The 20,950-nt window shown below is 39.0% G+C and overlaps 2 protein-coding genes across 2 annotated transcripts; one reads left to right on the top strand and one right to left on the bottom strand.

The window, feature by feature from the left end:
• Positions 1-513: 513 nt before the first annotated feature.
• On the bottom strand, positions 514-13,919 carry LOC116252480 (protein TPR3-like). The gene is made up of 26 exons (XM_031626771.2): positions 13,741-13,919; positions 13,263-13,387; positions 12,970-13,149; positions 12,652-12,765; positions 12,326-12,484; positions 10,753-10,930; positions 10,562-10,685; positions 10,328-10,443; positions 10,032-10,197; positions 9,142-9,251; positions 8,986-9,055; positions 8,823-8,896; positions 8,599-8,694; positions 8,429-8,524; positions 8,209-8,336; positions 7,889-8,123; positions 7,628-7,792; positions 7,460-7,546; positions 7,204-7,350; positions 4,330-4,440; positions 4,062-4,241; positions 3,853-3,981; positions 3,683-3,778; positions 3,299-3,487; positions 3,054-3,220; positions 514-1,064 (listed from the first exon to the last, which is right to left on the bottom strand). Exons 2-26 carry the CDS (start codon positions 13,340-13,342, stop codon positions 848-850), a joined length of 3,414 nt encoding a protein of 1,137 aa, XP_031482631.1. The 5' UTR covers positions 13,343-13,387; positions 13,741-13,919; the 3' UTR covers positions 514-847.
• A 4,122-nt stretch (positions 13,920-18,041) lies between these two features.
• LOC116253501 (protein ANTAGONIST OF LIKE HETEROCHROMATIN PROTEIN 1) lies at positions 18,042-19,853 on the top strand. Its single transcript, XM_031628333.2, has one exon. The coding sequence runs from the start codon at positions 18,219-18,221 to the stop codon at positions 19,572-19,574; it is 1,356 nt and encodes a 451-aa protein (XP_031484193.1). The 5' UTR covers positions 18,042-18,218; the 3' UTR covers positions 19,575-19,853.
• Positions 19,854-20,950: the final 1,097 nt, after the last annotated feature.

Raw genomic sequence — 20,950 nt, 5'->3', positions numbered from 1 at the left:
ACACACACACACACACGCACAGAGAATATCATCACCATCTCAATTAAAAAAAAACGCTTCATGAGTCGTCGTTCTCTACTTGTTATAATAGCATTTCATGTCTCTTCAAAAAGATCATCACTATCTTCACTAAAAAACCACCTTACAAGTCAGCTGCTCATACCGTATTCGATAACGTTTATGTTTCAGAATGACTTAAAATAGTCTCACTTGATTGGTCACATGTATACGAACTTGCATGACCTATTGCTCTTATTTGTGAAGAAAAAAGGGAAAGTATTTAAGAAAGCTTGCACTGACATCTGATGCGGACATGCAATTACCACCTCTTAGTTTGACTTCAAAGAGCCAAATCAAATTATTAACACAAAAAGGGACTTAGAAGATCTGTAAAATTCCAGCCACCACCGGAACATCCATGGATCGATGCGTGATAACAAGTTACACTGCACAAGCCTGAGGATGATTCTTAGATAATAACCGGTGCTCACCACCACACGGAGAAGAGGAAGATGACATGAAAGCTTCTTATAGCTAAGCTGAATGTTCTACTACAAATAATACAACATGCCATCAAACCCAAGCAACAAAGAACGGAACCCAGCAACGACACCATCTTCCCCTTTAGTAAGCCGTGCGGAGCTAGTTGCCCGGAGAAAAAGAAAAGCGAAAAAAAATTGAAAGGACCAGGAAAGAAGGAAAAAAAGACTGCCTAAACAGCAATATCCCTATCCCCCAATAATATGCCCTATAAATAAATGCTATATAAGAAGATTGATGAGCTATATCCCCCACCCATTTGAATTTAGAAAGGCGAAGAATAGACCAAAAACTTCCACAATTTTGGTCATCTCTGCGGCTGGTCTATTGTGGACCCAGTTGCTGCCGCAGATGGAGCAGCAGACATGGTGCTGGCAGAACCATTCTCAGCTGGTGGATTGCTGCCCCACTTTCCTTCTGACTCAAGTGGCTCCAAGACATGAACCCCTCCATCTGTTAGGCCAACTGCAAACTGGCTTGGTTCGGATGGATGTGCAGCAATGACAAGGGGATAAACAGTGGAACTGCAAAAGAATATTATTTTATCAATTTAGAAAGCCAAAAGTTGTAAAACAAAGAATGTTAGCAGGCCTACATTGGGTGATCAATTTATCAGTGTAGTCAATTCAACCATAATCAAGGAATTGTGTAAACTTGCAAACGCATCAAGGACATGATCATTATGCAGACATGGGATACAGTGGGGGGTTCAGATGTGGCTTTACTGAAAATTAGACATGCATGGGAAAGTAGCAAATAGTTCAAATAAGGATCATACTTAAGCTAAATTCAAGCAAATTATCCCTCTGCACTAGAAACTTGAACATTCATTTTGATTATAAGTGATCCATGTAGAATACTGACAGAACAGCAAAACAACAATAAGGAAGATAAGGTAATTTTCGTGCTTAGGGACATTAATGCAGAGAAATAACTTAGTTCCTCAATATCCTTCATTATGAAGCAAGCATGATGAAAAGGACTCACTAATTGATCGGACCAATTGAGGAGTAATATTATGCAAAACAAACTTCTTCCCTTTATCCATTTGAATATGGTAAAGTTTACGATAGCCAAAACTTATGCAGGGGAGAAATGTCTTCACCTATCAAACACTACCTAAATGCACAGATTAGCAGCCTTGAAAAGCCTTTCTCTTGTAATGCAGAAAGGTGTTTCAATGGGTATTAAGTAATGTGCACCTAAAGCTTTTTAAGTATCACCAAGAACTAGCTTGTCCTAAGCCACTTTTAGAAGCCGAAAGCAGGTAACTGTTCATACTAAGAGAACCATGCTTCTCCAAGCAGGCTGTGGGCAAGATAATTGGACATTCACTAAGAGGCAACATATTTTCTACAATTAAAAGCTTGAGATGTCCATAAGTTACTGACCTATTTAACTGAAGTGAAGGATAATGGTTAAAACACTAAGATGCATAAACTTTTAGAAACAAAAACTTTTTTTTTTTTGGTTAATCGAGGCATTCAGAATTTTGCTTGCTCATGCAATCATTTAATCAAGCATATGATGGTGTTACCAAGGAATGTTTTTTTCTGTGAATTTTAAGATACTGATGCCAATTTTCATCCTTAGTTCTAACATGTATAATTCCAACAAAAATAAGAATGTTTTTCTTGGTTCAACAAATTAGAAAATATTAGTTGGTGAATAGTATTATTATATGCTCATTGCCGATCAATTGGAACAATTTGATTCCCAAGTCTAAAAAATATTCATATTTCGATTACTTTGTGATACTGCTTTTTCCAAAGAAAAGATCCACAATTTCTTTCCGGCAAATGTTTTGATTAGTCATACATATGCTGACAGGCTTCTTCCTCAATCTGCTTGCTTTCACATTCCTTGAGTATCAAAAGGCATCCCGAAGGCAAATCAATAAGCATTATGAGAAAGAAGGAAAGTTGGCAGGCAAATGGCTGTAGGGGACCACGAAAAAAGTTCCAAGAACATGGAGGTGTCTAGGTGGGAGAAGGAAGCGCCAGAGGAGCAAGGCATGAAAAAGGTATAAATCATAGGGAGATTATGAGGCAACAAAGAAAAGTATGCAGCAGGAGGATAAGTTCTGCCAATAAAATAAGACAAAAGCTGGGAAAGGCATTCAAGAACCTCCCTTGATGAAACCAAGAAAAGGCAAATGCAATAGCCAAGGGCTTCCAATATGACGTGAAAGAAATCGTCTATGCAAACGGCATAATCATCCATCAGACATGTATTTAGACAATCAGACATGTATTTAGACAAAATGCTAGTGCTTGGAAGTTGCACCCAAAAATCTGGTAATTTGTATGATATTCTTTTTAAAAATCTCAGGCTGCATGCCCATATTTCCCTTAGTCATACAAAAGGAACTAAGTGCCTTTAACTTCTCCTGGATAAGAAAAAAGTCCTTTGTGTGTGTGTGCGAGAGAGGGAGAGAGAGAAGAGAGACAAAGAAGAGCTGAATTATCCAGATCTCTAAAACATTATAATGACAACATGGAAAAAAAGCTTACCTGGCATTAGCGGAAAGATAGGCTGCTGGATTAATTCGACATCTTAATCTCAAATTTGCAGCATTAAACACACATATTGCTGAATCTACAAAGGTAACGTACACCAACTGGCTGTCACAAGAGAATGTAGCATGGGATATAGGGGCAGACGATTCTCGTGGAATCCACTGCAGACAAAAGTTCAATAAAAAAATTAGCAAAAATGACTGATTGGCAAAGAAAATCGCACAGGACTATGACAATACCTGTTTTACACATTCCAATTTTGTTGTTTCATAAATAGCTATCTGTGTCTCATGAACAACTAAGAAATGTGTTTGATCCTGGTGAAATTGCACACGAGTTTCTGCCAGTGGAGCTGGTGTCCGGCCAGCAGGGACCTGCAATGATCTGCTTCTTTGCTTTTCCCATCCATCTGTTCCCCAAACACATATCTGCAGGTGGAGAAGAAAACTGATCACCCTTGTGAAACCACAATGGAAGGAGAAAGTGCAGGTGGTACAAATGGTGGAACCAATATTTCTGTAAATATTAAATATGTCTATGTGCACCCTGGCCAGCAAGAAGGCTTACAGAAAATGCATTCAGATTATGAGAGCCTGTATATTCAAAGGAGAAAACCTTGTTACCTGAGCATCAGCTCCTGATGACACCAAAACGTTCAAAGAGTTTGAGAATGCAAGGCCAGTGATTCTTTTGGAATGGCCTTTGAGTTTGCTTTTCACCTGAATCATGATAATGCTTTTAGAATACTTCAACAGACAAAGAAGAGGGTTATTTATTGATTGTTATGTATTACCTCATCTACTCGAACATTATAAATCTGGATGGTGGAGTCATCCATGCCAATAGCAATGATGTTGTTATCCTGTGGGTGGAACGCCAGAAATGTTGCTGCTGGAGGTGGTGGCATGAAAGTTGTCATTGTCTGCACATTGTAAATGCAGGTAACAATCAATATATGTTCGACTGAAAATGTAAACTGGGCACATCCTCTATTTAGCTTACCTTGAATGTCATCATATTGAACAGAGAAATTTTTCCACCTGAAGCTGACATGACATATGAATCATTTTTGGACAGTGCAAAGCAAGGAACAGCTTCTTCAGGATTTGTATCTGTTACATCATTAGTCATCATGATGCCACTTGGTGGTTGCCATAGTTGAGGTGGGATACTTGCTGTTGCCTGCATAAGGAGAAAAATCTAAGGAAATATGCACATAGAAAATACTATCGAGGAGGTAGTTAGTTTTTGTCTTCTGCAAATTTTTTACCTTTCCACTAGTGTTCCGGTCATTACGCTGCCATTTCCAGAGCAGATGAAAGGCATTGGACGCTAGTGCCAGAAGGGCAATACCTGAATTAGTGTAAATTAGCCTTGATATCTGCAGTCATTACAAGGACGATCAGAACCAAAACAATTGCAAGGGAAATAACTTGTCTAAAGTGTTCTACACAGATACTGTCGCGAAGACAAATCATTTAATGAGAGAATGAAGATATAATTTCTTATATTTCACAATGAAAATGATATCAAAACAGGAAGCAAATGCACGAAGCTCATCTTAGGTTTCTTGCTCCCAACATAATTTAACTTCACTGGAATTTATTAGCATAAAACCATGGCAAGTTGCTTAACTAGCTCATCTTAGGTTTCCTTGCTCCCAACATAATTTGACTTCATTGGAATTCATTAGCATATAAAACCATGACAAGTTGCTTAACTGGCAAATTTTAAGCTGTCCAAACAGATAGATCAAACTGTTCATGATTGGTGCCCTCATGCTTCTCTGTCTCTGTCTCTCTCTCTCTCTCTCTCTCTCGCTCTATATATATATATATATATATATGTATATGTGTGTGTGTGTGTAGAGAGAGAGAGAGAGAGAGAGAGAGAGAGAGCACTGGCAAGTGAAGGAAATAAACAACTCAAATGCCTAGTAGTCAGAAATGAAGCAAGCAAGTGGAAAACCTCTCTTGCAGATGTGATGCTACTATGATTGGACTGGATCTCACTCACTCAATTAGAACAGGCGTCAGGCCCCTGACGAGCCTTCAAGACTAAGTGATCTTCACAGTCAAAATAGGTAGCGACCACGAGAAGTGACGGCAAGCATGAGAAAGAGGCATTTACTTGATCTAGCTCGAAACATAAAGATTAGCTACTTACAAAAAAAAAAAAAAGCTCATTCAGAAGTTGTGATCCGAGTCATCTGACTGTTCGCTTTCTTGGTAGCAAAAGCACCTTTCTGCTACCTAAGTAAATAGAAGGTTCCAAAAGAGATGATTGGTTTCCCAGTATTGGAGTAATTACATATCCCTTTTTCTTATGATCTCAAAATATAGGGTGGAACTAGGGGAACTACTGGTGAAACCGTGAAAGATGGTTTGTTGGCCTGATCAGCTCAGGCTTTTAGTGGCTCAGGTCGCATCAGAGGCATCTGTTTATGAAGATTATTTTCTGGAGACTTGGCAGGTCAATCACTGTTAGTCGATCCCATCCTAATGGGCAGGATCCACATTTAGGTGTCTTCTTCCTTGGTCTTTTTGTTCAATGCGATAGTATCTAGGTTTCTCATCATGCTGCATGAACACATTTTCCACTATCTAGGTTTAAATTTGTTATCCCAGTGCAGCTTAAAAACCATCTTGTAGCAAGCAAGATACAAACCACTAGTCTATCTGAACAAGAGGCAAGTGCAAGCAATGAACCAATCAAACATAAATGCCATTATTGTACTGATGCTTAGTTCACGCAAACAGCCATATGGGACACAGAGAAGTTTCAGTTTATAGATGCATTCACATCAAACCTCCAAAAAGAAAGTAACCACCATGTACAAACAGAATCTAACCCCTTATAGAAGAAGACATTCTGTACCATCTACATTCTTCTCTTCTTGCATATGATAAAGAGTAATACACCATGTCATGGTGCTCTTTAAGCATTGGCTAAGCCAGCTTAGTCTATATTCAATAGATTGTCTTGTTCAACAAATTACCAGATCCAAGCACGTAAAATTTGCTTTCAAGATATAATGTGAAGCTGAAGACTTGATCTACTGGAGTTTCATGCCAGCGGCATGCCAAAATCCTGAGGTCCTGGCACAGTAAAATTTAGCTTTTTTTCTTTGTTTGGAGATCTGTCTTCTTGCTTTCGGAAGTGCAGGTGCCGTAAAAAGAACAAATCCAAATGGAACAAGGATCAAGGCATGCAAAGACCATAGGACCTTCATTGCACATGTAAGCAGTAACCATAGATAGGACCAAATTAAGGAAGCTAAATAAGTGTAGAATAAAGACAATGAAAAGTTCCCAATAAAAAAAGTTCAGTCCATAGACATAAATACCAGCTATATTTTAAAAAAATTGCAATAATATCACCAAACAGGAAGAAATTGAAGAAAATGTGTATTTATATTGATACTTTGACATTTTATGCCAATTTCAATTTCATACAAATATATGACAAAATTTCCACAAGATTTAAATATTCTTTTTACCATATTTTGTCTTGTAGTTTCATTTACCATTTTAATAATTATTTTGAATTTTTATTAACGTAACATAACAAAATCAATAGAAAGCTGATAATTATTTCCACTACTTTTCGTATTTTATTAATTTTTTTGAATCCCAGATACTTTCCTAAGAAAACAATCTTTCCAATTGATACCTAAGAAGAACCACATGCCTCGCCAATAAAAAAAACCACGACCTACATTTATAAACATGGTTTGGTAAAATATATCATTAAGTAGGGGAAGTCATTTCTTGGTTAACAATTTATTTGCCCATTCTTAAAAAGTTAACACTTCACTTTCAAGAATAAATGTGCAACCGCCCAAATAATTAAATAGGAGCCTATCTCTGCCTTCAACCCTAGGATTGACTTTTAATTGGGAGAATTCAATAATAGAATTATAGAAGGTTTGCAAGTTGCAACATGTCTCCATGAATTGTGTAAATAGTAAATACTACCTCAAGACCTACATTCTATCCTTCACCATAACCATTGATGTTCAGATATAAAGCTGTAAATATTGGCTGCAATAACCAATCCATAGACAAACTAAAGAATGGCATCAGATTTTTGCATGATCTGCCGCCAATATTGTAAGCATATACCTCATAGTAGGTAATCCTACCTTGCTAGCTCTTAGGTTCTCAGGAAGCCTTAGTGAGCGACATTGTGTTGGTTCACTGATTTCAGTAAGCTTCCAAATCTTTGACTTATCCAGTGAGTCATCAGCAACTCTGGCTTTTACATCGCCCAAATTTCGAGAATCGCCATTCTAAGTAAACAATAATCAATCAGTAAAAATGCAGAAGATATAAAGACAGCCATTGTTCTTGCATACAATATAGCAATTGAATGGAAAGCTTGCAGTAAAAACATGCTACCATAGCCACTACAGCAGTAGCTCTATCTGCAGTTGTGCTTGTACCCCCAGAAGAAGAAACAACAATCATAGCATTGATTCCCGGTGCCTACAAGAAAACTTTCCCTTTTGAGCCGTAATCTTATTCATTTATCTATCATACATTGCAAAAAACAACCACTTTATTGACCTTAGCTACTGCCTCAGAAGCAACTCTAGAGGGATCAAAAGAGCGATTCTCAAATGTACGCAACAGACGTAACCCATCTGCATTTGCTAAGACTTTGAATCCATTATCACTTGATGAAACAGCCAACAGTGTCCCCTCCTTGTTGAAACGGATACGTGGGCTTGCCTGCCAAGAAGAATGTTTAGGGAGCATTCTTTGCAAATTAAAATCTTTAAGAAGCAATACATAGATGGTATTTTCTATTTTCCTTCAAGGGCTTACAGGCAATCCAGCCTCAGCATCAGTGGTTGTCAGAAGGTTAACATTGTCCATGTCCCAGAACTTGATCAAATATTCATCACCAGCAGCAAGAAACCTGTTTCTTGTTGTATCAAATTGAACAACGCCTAAGGAACGTTTTCTGAACCCCTGGTATGTCCTCTTTACAGCACCTTCACTTTCATTCCACTCAACAATGTACGACTCTCCTTCCTTGCTGGTACCACATGAAAATAGCCTGCAGCACATTCAAAAGATATTTATTCCATGACCAGCTTTCAATTTTACAACTCAGTACCTAATTTTTTGAGTAGTAATCGAACCTTGAACCATCAGCACTGTAGGCCATTGTGGTGCACCAGTGACCTGGAGCATCATAATCAACTCTTGAACCCATATTATCGTACAACCATGCCTTAATTTTTCCATCTACAGCTGTTGAAAAAATGAACTGGAGCCAGAGCAGTTAAAGCATATTATTGTTCGAAAGCAAGTAATGGAAATGTAAGATGAACCAACTCATATTACTAAATGGGCAAGTACCTGGATATTTTCTTTGTAATGAGGACAGACAGAATAAACAGGTGCTTCATGTCCTTCAAAGCAGTACTGTTTAGCACCAGTGGCAGCATCCCACACCTATAATATGCAGAGTTTTATAACAAGAACATACACTACTGCAAACCAGAATAAATAGAGTCACAGAAGACAACCTTTATCGTCTTGTCATCACCACAAGTTACGACACATAGTTGCTTGTTGGGGTGACAGAATGCAAGGTCATTTACGCCACCAGCATGAGCATCAATCTTGACATACAAGAATTGTATGGCCAAATCAAGAAAAGTACTAATAATGATGATGGTTAACTGATACGCAGCACTACAAAATACAAACAATCTCCCAATATTGTATCCTAAATAACAAGCAAACGTACCTCCAAGTGTTGTCTTATCTCATCTGCACCATGATAGGAGTACACATGCACAATATGCCTTGAATATGCAACTCCTGGAGAAAAGCAAAAATATATATATGATTTAAGATATACAAAGCTGTTGGAAGCCAGACAGACAAACTAGATGACTCTATGTTCTTACCAAACAGTGAGCCATCAGGACTCCATATAACACGATTAACAGATACACCAGGTTCTTTACTAAGAGCAGCCTGATCATTGGAAAAAAAAATGTTCAGTCAAAAATTCTGAACAAGTTTTGGGACATTTTCAAGCAAATCACCATGCTACAACCTACCTGTAAAGGCATAGAAACAGCACCATGGTCCCAAACCTTGAAATTTTTCGCCACCAATTTTTCTCTGGAGCCAACTTCCCACAATGCTATGTCTCCCACGTTTGTACCAACTGAACATAGTTGAGATAAAAAGACAACATTAAGTTTATTTGATACATCAACAGGAAGCTATGTCACATGGGTACTCCTCTTAAGGAGGAGTACCCGCACGGTACGGGTACGGGTATGACCCTGGGTGCGGCAAAGGTGCGGTCAACGCAGCACCGGGTACAGTCAACGTACCCAGGATCATTTTTGTCCATTTTCAGACTCGGTCAACTTTGACCGAGTCCAAAGTTGTCCAGTTTTTGAGTTGAAAATTAAAAATCCCCCTTTCTTTTCCTGTTTCCTTTTTCACACTAAACCTTTCTTGTACATAGTTCCTCACAACTTTTCATTTAAAATCTTCCATACAATGTTTCAAAAATCGATCCCTTCTCTATAACTTGACTGTTTGATAATAGTGTGAGTCATAACCATAGCGATGTCAATATATCTTAAAAGTGTGACCTGTTGCTCCTTCTAATCTTGATGATGCGACGGAGAATCAAGAAAGTTGATATATTTGTATGTTAATTACTTCCATACTGTGTTTTGGATCATGATTTATGAATATGTTATTCATTTTGAAAATTTTTGACATATATATATATATGTCCGTGTGTGTGTACGGCCATACCCCCGCACCCAAATTTTTTGAACATGGTCCGTACCCATACCCACACGGGTACCCGCACCCGTACCCATACCTATGTGACATAGACAGGAAGAAATTAGAAATGTGATCAGGCATTATGACCTTAAGGATCCAAAAGGAAAAAAACAGAGAAGGCAAGCTCAGGAAAGCTGACCAAGAAGTATAGTTTGCTGTGTGGGATGGAAATCCATGCTCATGACAGTCGATCCCTGACTCAATGTACGAGCAACATTCTTCGGCAAATCATCTAGAGTATACAAGCCCTGGACGTGGCTCTGACCAGGGTAACTAACTGGCAATATATTTACAGGAAGGTTAACCTGTAAAGATGGCCCTGAATAAGCCATAACATTTTTGTCCCAGCAGGTTGTTCAACAAGTTCATATACAAAAGGAAGAAAATGCACAGAAACTCTACACCAGCTCTTCAAAGTAGCAAATTTTAGCCTACCTCGTCAGATATTCCAATAGGCCTTGTTCTTTTTGAGACATGATCAGAATCTGCCGAGTGGTAATCAACAGCAGGATTATTGGTTGGGGGTGTCCTTGGATGTTTCAATAATGCAGCTAAAGCCAAGTTGAAAAAGCGTAAGTTCACAAAAGCAGAGACAACAACAAAACATGAAAGGGATGTGTAATAGCACAAACGCTGTTAACTCCTGTACCAATAAGGAGCTGTATATACCTGAATTTCCAGGAGCACTAAGACCAATGGCTGCACCAGAAACTCCAGCATGGGTTACAGTAGGTGGATTAGACATCCAACTTGCCAGTGGAGTTGCAACAGATGCTGCTGCTGGTTGAAATGGCTAACCCAAAACAAAGTTAGTTAAAGTTGGTGGATTAGTTCAAGATGCATTACTGCAAAACTCTTACCACATGCGCTGTCAATGGGGGAAAACCTCCAGCTTTTGGCATGGATCCTAGCAAAGGATTGTTTGCAGGTGAAGGAGCACGTGCACCATTTGGTTGCCCACAAGAATGATCCACAAAAAGAGTCTTTATATCAGGGTTGGGTCTAGGATTCTTGCACAGCTGATGTTGCCAGTTCAAGCTGCAAGAATGAAAAAAGTGAAAGGATTAGACTGTCACTTGTCTTCTTCCTAACAAAAGAATATGTTCATTCCATTCTTCACAATAAAGTAGTTTGCCAATGTGTTGTTTGGAGATAATTAAAGCACAGCACAAACATGAAAGTAACAAAGCTAGTCTGTTGTGTAAATTCTTTCTTTTGGAATCTTCAGGGCAAAAAGAAACAGAACACAAGCGCTAAAAATGTGTCAAGGAGTAAAAAAGTACACATTATTTCTGGAAATAATTGGTTGGATCCTTCTGGCATTAAAAAAAACCAGTTTATATCACTGTATTTTTTGTGGACATGAAAAGAATTGATAATATCCTAGATTTCAGAAGTTTCTAGTGCATTCATAAGAACAGCCTTCATCTCCAAGCAATGCAAGAAAAGAGCAAGCAGAAAAAAGAGATAATGGTTGTTCAGAAAAGATTATACGATGGGGATACCAATGTAACTAACACATTCAGAAATAGTTTTGACACATCGACACAACATGGTAATAGCCAAGAAAACCAGTTATGATGCATGTCTGCGCATTTTGAGATCTGTTTAAATAATTTCTAATAATATCTTAATGATATTTCAACGAGAAGATTTTTCTACTTAATATGAACATCAAAAGACTTGGTTTGCAATTGAAAGAAATCAACAACATGTGCACTCAAGACCAATTTTAAGGGGAAAATGGGACAATTAAAGGTTGGAAAGCTTTCCCATGGCCTTGGACCCATGGATCAGAACACAAACGACATTAGGTACTGCAAAAGTACATCCACGAAACCAAAAACTTCAGCAAAGAAAAGGATCCAAGTAAAGCATTTGGAAAACCCTAATCCTAATGCAAAATAGATAAATCTTGTGAATCCAACTAGCTTTCCGGAGGGTGGAGCCAAATAATTTTTCATGGACTCTTGAGAACAGAATTCATCTAGTTTTGCACTATGGTCTGAATGTAGAAAGGAAAACTTTCCTTGCTTTTTATATTTTTCTCCAAAAGGAAAAAATAAAGACTGGGTATAGCTGTAGAAGTAGGAGGGTTTTCTCCAATCACGTAACTATCTATGTTCTCTTGCTCTTCCATTTCATCACTTTTTTCATGTCATTGGTTCCTAGATAAGTAAGGATCAGGGTATTGTTTCCCAGAAATTTACACCAGTAATTTTGTACAACAAAACCTAAAGCACTCATCAAGATAAATTTCCCCCAGAGCTACCTATGCAGATAATCATAATTAGTTGCTAAATCAGTCTCAATATAGTAAACATCTAGAAACACCGGGAAATAGTGGAAAACAAAGTTCTTATTCTGAGGATCTCAAGGCAAAACAAGGTTTCACTTTGCAGAAGCAGCCAAGATAAACATCAAGTTCATTACCTCTGATTAATGAGAGTTCTTAATCTTGAAGACTTGAGGCTTGGGAACTGAAGCTTATCGCGAAAAAGAGGATTTGCTTCAATGAGTTTTTTTAACTCAACCAACATGATGGTTCTGGCAGACTTCGTATCCCCATACTTAGAGAGCTGCTCATTTTCCCTTGCAAAAAAAAAAGAAAAAAAGAGCAAAGCAAATGAAAACCTAAACTGCTTTCCATAGAATGCAGAAGGTTTAGCAAATATGAAGTTCACAATGGCAACAACTACAACACCAACGGCATAAATTTAAATAGTGACCACAATGAAAAGAAGGTTGGAAAATGATACCTGAAATTTTCTAAGGTTAAAAGTTGGGTGATTTCCTTAAACAATTCTTCATTAAATGATGCAAATACTTTCAGATCTTTGACAAGGATATCCACAGCCTTTGAACGGTCATGCCTGCAGAAATCCAAATGATATGCACAGTTACTGTGTATAACACTAATCTAACTGCCGTAATTTGGGGGCGGGAAGGATAAAGATATGCATAACATGAGAAACAATAAGCTAACTCACTCTATCTTCAACCCTTCCCCTTCCGCTTCACCCTTTCCCTATAACATCAGAGGAAGAAAATGAAAAAACAACAAGAACTGGTCTTACTTATCCAATGCTTCGAGGTATTTCTGCTTTCGAATCTCAAAGAAGATCTTCATGGAGTACCGATTATCATCCACTTTCGTGAATCCAGAGAGGTACTTTTCCACCTCATCCCACTCCCCATTGTGAACAGCATCCTCGAAATACTTCATGTTAAAGAAGAAACCAGACTCTTGCTCCAGCCTAAGAAACAAAGATCATGTCAAATGAATCAACCGCCCCCATTCCCAAAACCAAAGCGGGCCATGAAAAGTACAGCAAATTAAAGGAGGAAAAAACAGCAAGCACATACTTACTTGTGAACAGTCTCTTTGAACTTCTCTTCATCAAGAAACTGAAGTATCAGAAAGACGAGTTCTCTACTAAGCGACGACATCTTTAAGACTGCCTCGGAAGGGAAAACCTGAACTTCAAACACTGGCTGCTAGAAACAGGGAAGAAAAAAGAAAACTGATGAATGAAACCCTTCTTCTCTAGACGAAGGCAGATACCCTCACACTACAGACAACAAATCAGAGCATCACTACTTACAAAGCAACTACAAATAGAAACGAACAACGGATTGAGGGATAAAACAGGAAAAAATGAACATATTTCCGAGTTCAAGCAACCAAAGAAAAAGCAAAGAATCAGTTCAGAAACCTAGGTTTGACAAGGAAAAAAACACGGCAAAAAGCAAACGAGAAGAAGGGAGAATTTAGAACGTCTCCAAGCAGTGCAATCAAAATGCCACGGAAGAAAAAACGAAGAGCGAGAGATTCACAGAGAACTCACCTCTTCTCCTCTGTCAGAGAAAAGATAAACTACCAGGAAGCACGAGGGCGTCAGCCGGTACTTCCCTCACAAATCCCATCCGCGGCACCAGCCCGTCCGCCTCAGAAACAACCCGCCAAGACTCCCCCTTTTCTTTCTCACCCAAGACGAAGAACAAGAAGAAGAAAACAGATGGAAAAAACTTCCGAGATTCAGAAGGAAGCATTTATAGGGAGGCGAATCCAGCTCGACATGTAAAGCAGCGCTGCTTATCAACGTTTGATAAGCAAGCGTGCTTATCCAAGGGGCATATATAAGTTCACCAACTTATCGACGTTACTCGAGGAAGGTGTCTCCAGTGGCGTCTCTGAGAGCCACCGACAGCTGCCGGTCGTGTCGGAGAGAGCCGTCCGGACTCCAAATCAGATTTAACAGCGGGGGCTTGAGATCCGCAGAACGAAAGAAGGCCGCCCGCCCGGTCTTCACTCCACATCAGTCATCGCGTATACCACCACAGAATATACGTATTCGTATATGTCGGTGTTGGTGTAAATGACCTAAATACCCTCGTACATATAGTAACCGCGGCAACGAAGGAGGTTGTTTCGGTCAAAATTGCGTACGACGCAGGAAGCCTGTAATTTTACGAGACTATCCTCCAGCTGTTTTGTCTTAAATACCCCGGAATGATCTTCGAAAGGACGTCTTTGGGTTTGGGAGGGAGTGGGTTGCGGGTCCCACTTGACCTGGTCTGAGGCTCAGGCGCCTTGTGCCTGCTGCCAGATGGACCGTACTGGGAAGTGTGTGGGTGAGCGCGTCCCTCATGTGAGCTCCTTTCGGGGCGAGCCTCAACCGCCCATCATAATAACTTTATTATCATGCCGACGAAGAGGAGACCGCGTCGGGCTGCTGTCTTACAGGAAGTGCAATGACTTGACTGCCCTCGGTCCTCGTGATTGGGAGTGAACCCCTTTTAATTGCTTCCGAGATATCATCTTGTTGTTGTGGGGGAAGGAGGAGAGAGAAAGTGGATTGAAGATGCAGGGTCATGACTTTCACGCGGTGGCTTGGGGATCTAAACGGGTCGGGTATCCGTCAATTTCGATTGGCCCTGGGTTCATTTAATTGTTCGGGTTTTTCCAAGAAAGAAAAACCAAGTAAGTTAGCCCTGGGTACGGGTTGGGTCACCACCAGGTACCCGGGGTCTCGATACTGTAGCATGAGGCCATGGCTAAGCCTGGTATCTAAAGCTTAGGCCCGATTACATAAACAAATATTTTTTAATATAAAATAATACATAAAAATAATTAATGATAATATAATATTATATATTAATATAAATTTAAATAAATCATTATCGTGCCTGACCCAAGCTTATCGAGCCCACTTGGGCTGGCCCGATAACAAGTCGGGCCACCCCGAGTCACATTTTTTTGGGCCCAAACCCGAGTCAGGCATGGTACCTGACGGCAGCCCAGCCCGGTGCCTAGACTTAAACATGGTCCTGTCTTTCATAGTCTGACCAGGTAGCAGGCCTACCCATAATAATTACCGTGCAAAATTATAGGCTGGCCCGCCCCAATGCCTAGTTTAGGTGCGGCTTTAGAAATTCTGAGCATATGTGGTTAAGCTTACTTTATGTAAGCTATCGAATTAAAAAAAAAATCATACTATGGAGATTAAATTGCAAATGTAACAGCCAAGCTATTTTTTAAAGTGCCAAAATTCCTTCAAATGATGAGTGAGGGAGAGAGAGAAAACAAAAGAAACAAATGAGTTTCATTAAATGAAATCACTTGTCAGATGTATTTAGAACTCTTTTTATAAAAAAACAATTTAGCTTTTATATTTACAATTTAGTATATACTATCTGATCTTCTTATAATCAACGCCATATATGATTTCTATAAAGTTTGGTAGATAAATGTTTGGTAGCTACTTGATGTCTCCTTAAAAGAAATTTGCTGTATAAATGACCTCTCTTTCGCAGCGACAAGATATTGAATTCTCTTTTTGTTTTTTTACTAGGTCATTAAGATGTAGGTGCTACCAAAGTATTAATAACGATGAGCAGTAGTTTATGGAGCTTTTAGCAATGGTTTATATGTTTTCCGCTACATGTTTTTAATTGATTCAACAACTGTTTGGCATCCAATAAATTACGATAATTTATTTTTTTATTTTTTAACTGAAGGTGTTATTGCTCAAATATCTAAATCTTTATTTCTTTTTTACTCTTGTATTAAGCATTAGATATAATTATATTTCTACCAAAATAACTTACTTTATTTAAACTTCTAATTTCTTTCGTCATACTTTTATTCTAGATAACTATAGGATTTGTCTACTTATATATAAAAAAAAGTTGAGTCCTTACTCAAATTACTCGTGTTGAAAAAGTTGCATCAAAAGGTATTTTAAAAATTTAATATATCTGAATTTTGTTGGATGGTGCTATTTTGATGGTATTAAAAAATGTTGAGCTACGTATAAACTTGGACTTAGATATTTAAATTTGGAATTGGATGAAGAGATTCACATACAGATATATAAATTTGAGCTTAGATATCCATTATCATTTGTTATGCTTATTATCAGATCAGATATCTATTTGACACTAAATCTTAATCCAAATTCGATTGGATGTCAACTTTTAAAACGGAAACTGATCCTATTTTTATTTAAGATACCAATATTTGTTTACATCTCATTTATTTAAAAAAGTTCAATAGGATATTATATCTAAATCTTATTCATTGACATCCCTACATGGATTTTTCATGAAGTTCTCAAGACCTGAATCCCAATTATTAAGGACCTTATAACAATTAATTTCATTCACAACTATTTTCATCATGTCATCATTCTGTGTTGCAAGAAAGTGGTCATTGACGTGCAAGGTGAAGAATAGTAAGAGCGGCATTATGATGTATTAAAAGCAGGTCCTTTATCTTAAGAGGCTAAAGAGTTGAGTGGAAGCTTCAGCCTTCTACTAGGTAATAGGAAACCCTGCTCACCCATAAATATAGAGTTATGACTCATGTCGGGTAAAGTCATATTTAATACAACATTTTAGTGGAGAACAAATTTCCACTTATAACTAATGTTGAGAGCCTGTTTGGATGGGAAAAAAGTGAAAAAAGATAGAAAGAGAAAAAGACAGTTTGTTTGGTTGTAAGGAAAGCAGAGAGGGAATGAAAAAGTTAGATATGTTGAGGACATAGTTTTCATGATGAAAGTTAAATATGTTATTTATTGGTAAATATGTTTTATTTTTTTTTCAATAAAAAAATTTGACACTGCTACAAAGAAGTACAAGAATGAAACAACTAAAAGATAAATACCATGGCTCAAAAGTATAAAGAACCATTTAATATAATCACCTCAAATCTTGGAAGCAGTTAAAATGAGGGGTATTGGAGACATTATTGTAAACATAATTAAATCATTTCATTTATTTTCCTTTACATGACTAAACAAACATGATTTTTAACATTTCATTTCCTTCCTACCCATTTCCTTTCCCACCTCATCATTTTCCTTTATTTTATTTTTTTTCATGAATTAAAATCTTTTCCTTTTCATCCATCCAAATATAGCATAGTTTTCATAATTTCAAGCCTACCAAATCGAAGCTCTATATCTACCAACATCCACTTATTTTTCTTGTCTACTTTACTCTTTTCTAAAATTAAAAGCGAAATGCAAATGGTATTTTTTGTATCATATGGTATATATCTTGAACTTTGTTGTTAATAAATTAATATTATATTTTTAAGATAAGTTTGATTCATTTTTTTTTAAATTCGCTTTCTTGATTATACTCGACAGGAACTAAACCAATTATTCAGAACAAAACTTAGACATTTATAGTGTTTTCTTTTTGAAATATAACCTTACTAATATGGTTTTAAGGCAAAGTTGATGAAAATATATATTAAATTGATTTTTTATACTATAAAATTCAATATTTTTCATAAAAACAATTTGATTCAAAACATGTTTTTTTATAAATATATTATAAGGTTTATATTTTATTTAAAATAACTTTTAGCAAAAAATTAAAGGGTTCTGTTTTTATCTCTAATCTAAGTATTTAGATATATATATATACAAAAATTAAATGATGATTCTGTCTTTTCAGAATTATTTCTCATTCAATTAGGACCATTCAATTTATAATGGTAGATGATGAAGAGAAAACAAAAGAAAATGAACATTTACGGTTTAGAGTAGGATATATTGGGAGCCGGCCGCTAAATAGAATGTTATATTGACATTGTTTGAAGTCCAAGAGAGAAACAACGACGCGAATCAAACGGGAGGGAGCAGCTATGAAGCTCTCCATCCATCCATGTAGAATAAGAAGGGGTAACGAATTGCTTTTAATAAAAGTTTTGTTCCTTTTGGGTTCTATTTTCAGTTAACGGGGGGCAGGTCTTGCGCTAAACCCTCCGGAAGGCCAAAACCCTTCCCCCGGCCACCGTCGCCCCACAACGATGGCCAGGAAGAAGGCAGCGACGGAGGAGAAGCGGAACCGGAGGCCCAGGGAGAGGCCGAGGAAGCTGACGAGGCAGGGGATTAACCTGAAGCAAGACGAGGCGGCGGCGCTGCTCTCCTCCGTCGCCAACTGCATCGTCTCCGTCCACCGGTTCTTCTCCGAGAACGATCTCTACCTGCTGCCCTCCCAGACGGCCTCTCTGCACTCCTCCCTCCGCTCCAGCGTCGTCCTCGTCGCCCACCTCCATTCCCTCTTCTCCTTACCCGATCGCCTCTCCGTCCCGCGCCTCCCCAGCCCCAACCCCAAGCGCACCTGCTGGTTCCATCGCTTCTCCTTCTCTGCCTCCTCCTCCTGCGATTCCCGCTGGTCGGATTTCTTCCACATGCCCAAGCCCGTCTTCGACCGCCTCCTCCTCACCATCGACCCCGCTCTCAGCTCTCCTCTAGCTGTTGCCGGCGCCTCCGGCTCATGCTCCAGGGAAGTCCCTTCTGATTACAAGCTTGGCGCTGCGATCTTCCGCCTCGCGCACGCGGCCCCCTTCCCCGTCATCGGCAAGCTGTTCGGCTTTGACCAGGAGACTGCGTGCGCCTCGTTCTATCAGGTATGCAAGGCCCTGCACGCCCGCCTTGGGCATATCTTTGAGTTCTCGTCGTCCTTCCTGCCGGACGTGATCCATGGCTTCTCGTCGGCGATCGGGCTTCCGAACTGTTGCGGCGCTCTAGGGTTCCGGAAGTTTGTGGCTGAGAGGGATGCGTCCGAGGAGGGATCCGACCTAGAGAATGGGGTGACTATGATGGGGTTGGTCGATTCGGAGGGGAGGTTTATGGACGTTTCAGTGGGGTGGCCAAGCTCGATGCCACCGTCGAAGATTTTGCCCAACACCCATTTGTATTTAGAGGGGAAGGAAGCGATCGGTGGTCCTTCTTTTGAGCTTGCTAATGGCTTCCCCATGCCAGTCTATGTGTTGGGAGATTCTTGTTGCCCGAACCTACCGTGGTTGATGACGCCCTACTCTCAATCGAATCCAGGAGATAAAGATAAGCAGGCGGCATACAATTCGCTTCATGAGCGAGGTATGAAGGTGGTGGAAATGGCGCTCGGGAGGGTACAGTCTTTGTGGAAACTCCTTGCTGTGAGGCCGAAAACTGGTACTTTGGGGTCCTTGCCGGTTATCGTCACCTCGGCCTGCATTTTGTATAACTTTCTAATGAAATGTGGAGAGACCATGCCTGGGGAGGTGGATGATTGCCTTGACAAGACGTTCCCCGATTTTCATGGCAGAAATGAGGATGCAGAGGGAGCTCGAGATGCGCTTGCTTCGCATATTATGGAATTGAAGCAAGTTACACAGTGATTGATGACATGATGAAATCAAGTGATTCCTCGTTTTTCTCAGTGGCACTGTATTTTTCTAACCATGGTTAACTCTCTTACATTCAGAGTAGGAGTGAAATATTTACAGTCTTGTAAATAGGTGCACGAAAATAAAAATCAGGTCTTTTTGTTCTCTAGCTATGTTAGTTTTGTTTGGGGACAATTAGAAGCTGAAATTGCAGGCTCAAATTGTATGAAAACATCTTGCTCCTTTGCTCATTTTCCACGGGAGCAAATTGAAAAGTTTTATGGGCCCTCATGCTGCATTTGTTTTGCCAAACAGGCAGATGCCACTGTTAACTTCTAATTGGTGCACAGTAGATCTTAATGTAGTTCTTTTTTCTGATTGATTTCTAGAGAGTAGTTGGTTTGACCGTAAGAGTTTCATCTGAGTTCTCTTCCCACGGATATGTCAGCTGATGGTATTTTTTGAAAGAGAAATGAAGGAAGAGTTTTTCCACGGATATGGGCAACGATTATTCGAGTGTCCATTACATCGGCTGGTGCAACACGGAGAATTGGCGTTGAGGTATCAGCTGAGCAACTGCTTCTCCACACGGTACCTCTATCTGATATATGTACTTTTACAGTCTTTGTTACTGGATTTATTGTCATACTAGATATACGCTTTCAGTCAATGCTGATGAAAAGCCTCTGCTATGTGGCATTCTTGTTGCCTTGTTCTGGACATTAACAGAGAAGCTCGGGTTTGTTTTGGGAATGTAGAGAGCATCAGGTAAATCTCAGGTGTAACTTGTAATGATTGGAATTCCAAGTTATTGATAATTTTCAATGTATCTATACTACCAAAGATGCAAGAATGTGGAGAGTGTAATGAATATACCATTTTGGTCTACAAGAATACACATATAGCTAGTTAGGCACCTTCATGGTGGTGCCTAGATATGCGAATAATTCTGCAAGCTTTTGTTGAGAAGAGAAATATGATAATGACTGATAAACAATGTGGTTTTTGGTTTACTATAATTTACATATAGCTAGCACCTTCAACAAGATGTTAGATATTATGAATACTTTCTTCAAACTTTTCTTTGGGAAGAGAGGTAGGATGTTGTATTCACTAAATCCTTTTACTATAGCCCGTTTTTCATGTCTTGCATCTATTAGTCTTTCACTGAACTAACCATTATTTGGTTTCTACTTCACAATTCTGGAAATGCACAAAAGAGGGAGAACAAGAAACTGCATACTTCTTTGACTTCTTGTTTGTACACGCCTGACTGGGAGGAAGATCTTGGCTGCAGCTTCCAGATGAATCCAACTGGTGAAACGTGGAAATGCAATCCTGTTTAATGGAGTAAAACCTCAGAAAGGATCCCACAATTTTATTGTGGT

The sequence above is a fragment of the Nymphaea colorata genome, chromosome 4 (assembly GCF_008831285.2).
Source record: "Nymphaea colorata isolate Beijing-Zhang1983 chromosome 4, ASM883128v2, whole genome shotgun sequence".
In the NCBI taxonomy this organism is placed as follows: domain Eukaryota; kingdom Viridiplantae; phylum Streptophyta; class Magnoliopsida; order Nymphaeales; family Nymphaeaceae; genus Nymphaea; species Nymphaea colorata.
Note: the sequence above shows the minus strand (reverse complement) of the source record. Positions and strands in the feature narration are given on the sequence as shown.

Excerpts from the sequence above, each read along its gene's own strand:
- LOC116252480 (XM_031626771.2), bottom strand. The coding sequence starts at position 13,342 with ATGTCGTCGCTTAGTAGAGAACTCGTCTTTCTGATACTTCAGTTTCTT. Across the intron at positions 12,485-12,651 it reads TTAACCTTAGAAAATTTCAG|GGAAAATGAGCAGCTCTCTA; the intron begins GTATCATTTTCC and ends TTTTTTTGCAAG. Across the intron at positions 10,931-12,325 it reads AGAACTCTCATTAATCAGAG|CTTGAACTGGCAACATCAGC; the intron begins GTAATGAACTTG and ends TCATTCTTGCAG.
- LOC116253501 (XM_031628333.2), top strand. The coding sequence starts at position 18,219 with ATGGCCAGGAAGAAGGCAGCGACGGAGGAGAAGCGGAACCGGAGGCCC.